The sequence below is a fragment of the Lepidothrix coronata genome, unplaced genomic scaffold (assembly GCF_001604755.1).
Source record: "Lepidothrix coronata isolate B3197 unplaced genomic scaffold, Lepidothrix_coronata-1.0 Scaffold291, whole genome shotgun sequence".
Taxonomy (NCBI): Eukaryota; Metazoa; Chordata; class Aves; order Passeriformes; family Pipridae; genus Lepidothrix; species Lepidothrix coronata.
Window position 1 is genome coordinate 154,771 of NW_016690471.1, and position 3,497 is coordinate 158,267.

At 50.5% G+C, this 3,497-nt stretch overlaps 1 protein-coding gene across 1 annotated transcript in view; it reads left to right on the top strand.

Moving 5' to 3' along the window:
* Positions 1-2,778: 2,778 nt before the first annotated feature.
* Positions 2,779-3,497, top strand: part of PHOSPHO1 (phosphoethanolamine/phosphocholine phosphatase) — a 10,065-nt gene continuing 9,346 nt past the window's right edge. The window contains exon 1 of the mRNA XM_017837117.1: positions 2,779-2,937. Coding sequence (XP_017692606.1) covers positions 2,794-2,937 — 144 coding nt within the window. The 5' untranslated portion in view covers positions 2,779-2,793. The remainder of the gene's footprint in view (positions 2,938-3,497) is intronic.

The following is a 3,497-nucleotide window of genomic DNA, read 5'->3' on the forward strand; positions in this document are numbered from 1 at the left end:
CAGTCCAGGGAGCTCATCTCTGCAGTCCAGGGAGCTCATCTCTGCAGTCCAGGGGCTGCCCCCTCTCCATGAAGGCAGAGGCCCAAGCACTGTACTGTAAGTCCCCTTTTCCTTGAAATTCCCCCTCTTTGTGCTGCTTTTCCCACCCAGTCCCACCTGACTCCACAGCCAGAGATCCTCTTGGGCAGAGGGGGAGGGACGACCTCGGGGTTGTTCTCCAGGAGAGCAGGGATGGTGGAATTCTTCCCCAGGGACTGTGTTTGAGACACCGAATCCTCTGCTGAGAAACAGCTCCTCAGTTGATGGTTTTTCACCATTTTCTACCACTCACGTTGGGTTTTCCATGACATAGGAAACTTCAGGAACCAGGAAGGGCAGTCTTGGCCCAACCAACTCATTTTTGACTGAGCTGAAACCCCTCCCAGCATTTCTGAAAGGAAAAGAATAATGAAACAATGCTTTTTAAACGTTTTCTCTATAATATTTATACCCACCCCTCTTACCTTCTAGAAGAAAAAGCCAATTATGAGAGTGAGTTTTGAATTTCCACTGCTGATTTAAACTGTTGTGTTTCCTGTGCCTGGTCCACCCTGGGGGTTCTGTGCATTCCACATCACATTTGCAACCTGCATTTCTGTTGTGCCACTATTTTATGGTCAGGCCTGTTATTAAATGATTTTTAAATGCTTAAAAAAAAAACAAAACAAACAAACAAACAAAATCTTGGTAAATCAATTGTATTCCAGTTTTGCAAAATGATTTTCTTCTCAATAAATTTACAGTATTAGGCTGCTATTCAGAATTCTAACATCTGGGACAGTTTGTTTTCTATTCTTCAGTCCATGGTCATGATATAACTTGGGTTTTGTTGGGGTTTTTTTTTCCTTCTGAGAATTATGAACTTCTTTTCTGTGGCAGAAGATTAAACTGTCCAACCCCCTTCCCAGTCTGGCACGATGTGACAGGGTGGCAGCAGCTCCTCCTGGTCCTCTGGGACACCCCTGAAAGCTGGGATTGTGCAGTGTGGTCTCTCCTAAGGGACATATTCCAGCAAGGAAAGGAAAATGGGTGCTAGGAAAGGCAGGGAATTCCAGGCTGGGATTTGCTGTGGCTTCTTCATTCCCAGATTTGCATCCTTGCACACCTTGGGCACCGCCAAGGAATGTGCTCAGGAACGTGTTCCCTCCTCCCTGCCCGGGCTGGAAACCAAAGGGGATGGTTTGGGGCAGCTTTGCAGGATTCAGTGACTTCAAGGGTTGGGTTTTGTCGCTAAAACTGCTTTGGAGAAGAGCAAAGAGAAACCCCACCAGTTTTGGGGTTGGGTTGGATGTTCTGGGAAGTGGGACCGAATTCCCCCTGTTTTTTTCACTCCTAAAAATCATCCTGCAGGCAAAGTTGGGCTGGATTTTCGTCAGGAGAAGGGGGAAGGGTGGGCAGTGGGGGGAGCTCACGTTTTCCCACTTTCTGCTTTTTTAAATTCCTTTCTCCTGAGAGCTGGTGCAGCCAGAAATCCAAGGAATGGACAGAGGGACCCCCCGAGCAGCCAAACTGTGCCAACCCCCCGTGACCCTGAGCTGGAACCCGTGAGGAGCTGCAGTCGTGGCTTTTGTGGGACTTCCTGCTGGTTTGACCTGGACAAAAGTGGGTTTTGCTGCTGTTCACAGCCTCAGTTTTGCAATTTTACCTCCAGGTTTCCTGGGAGGGACAGTCCAGGGGCAGCTCTTGGCGGGAGGTCACTTTGTCCTCGTTTGTCCTGCAGGTTCCCGGGGAAACTGGGAGTTAAAAACTCTGGGATGTGCCGTGTTTGTGCCTTGCAGAACAGTCCCGGGGCTGGGCGCTGGCACAGCTCAGGGCTTGCAAAACCAGAGGCTGAGACAACAGATTGCAAAACACTTCCCAAGCTTTTGCTTTTCCAGAGGAAAAGCTCAACTCAAAGGAGCCTTTTCCCCGAGCGACCCGAAGCAGGGCCGTGAATCAAAGTGTTTGTGGACTTTCCCTATAAAGGAAAACACTGGAATGTTTTCATCTCCCTGTTTAAACGTCTCCTGCAGCCTGGGAGAATTATTTCATGCCTTAATTACCAGGTAAACAACTGGGATAGAGCAGGAGATTCGTTAGAAAAGGGCTGTTGTGAAGGAGAACTCACTATTTAAAGGCTTTCCAGTGGTGGTTCCTTGAGCTGCCCTGTGATTAAATTCAGTGCATTATGGTCAGATCAGTAAATATCCTTGTTCTGCAGGTGTGGAACTGAGAGCCCTGCCTGGAATTGTGGAAGGGAGCTCCGGGTCATTCCCAATCCGGGATCATCAATTCCCTTTTCACTTCCTTTTACATTTTCTGCCCAATTTCCTCCCCGAGGTTTTTCAGTCAGTGGATGGCAAATATTCCAATAAAGGAGATGAGAATCAGGCACCTCCTTGTGGTTCAGCTGAAGCTACAAAAAGCAGGAATTCCACAAATATCCCTTGGGAAATCTTCCACAAATATCCCTTGGGAAATCTTCCCTCCTGTCCCGGCGCGTTCCCGGCGGTTTCGGCCGCGCAGGGAACGGCGTGGACAGAGTTCCCCTGGAGATATCCCGGGATACTGAGACATAAAATTAGTTCAGCCTGAAAAAGGACTCCTCCCGAGGCAGCCCAGGCACGGAGGGGTCAGATTTCTCCTGAGCCTTGGATGTCATTAATAGTGCAAAGGTCTCCAAACCTGGATCTTGTGTAACCAACCCTGGGACTCCTCGGGGGAAGTTCCCTCTGTGCCCTTTCCCGCAGCACCTGGAGGGAGGAAAACGCTCCAATGGCAGCCCAGGGAGGCCGGATTTGGGATGAGCTGCACCCTGACCCCGTTCCCAGGAGCAGGGGAGAGGAGATCCCGAGCCTTGGGAAGAGGGAGCGCCCGGGAAGCGTGTTGGTGGTGTGGAACTGCCCCTTCCAGGCGCAGGTTTGTGCTGGGAAACGATTCCCAAAGGAAACCTGGGGGTGTGGCAGAACACACCAGGGCACCCTGAGTGCCCCTTAGGAAGCAAATGTTTGGGAATCTAAGAGTTGCTAATCCATAGGAAAATTCCCTCTTGGCCCGAAAGCTTGTGTCGTGCTCCGTGAAAACTGAAGCCCTTTGTTACTCCCAGAAAACAACAGGATTTTATGATGCTCGTGGATTTTAATTTACATTCCATAATCCATCCACTGCCTGCTGTTCAGGGAAAAAAACCCTCCAGGAATGCCGTGGGATTGTCACAGCAGATGAACCGGTGGTTTGAGTGAATTCCAGCAGATGTGACCCGGGATCTGGGGCTGTCACAGCTCGGGGCTTTTCCCACCCTGCAGAGAAATCCTTCCCCGGGGGCTGCGACTTAACCCGGGGAGGGTTTGGGGAGGCTGAGCCAGGAGGTGGCAGTGGAGCTCGTCCTGCTGGGATGGAGGGGATGGAGGGGATGGAGGGAGGCGGCTCCGGCGGGATCCCTGTTGGAACCTGTTCCTCATTAATTGCTAATTACAGAA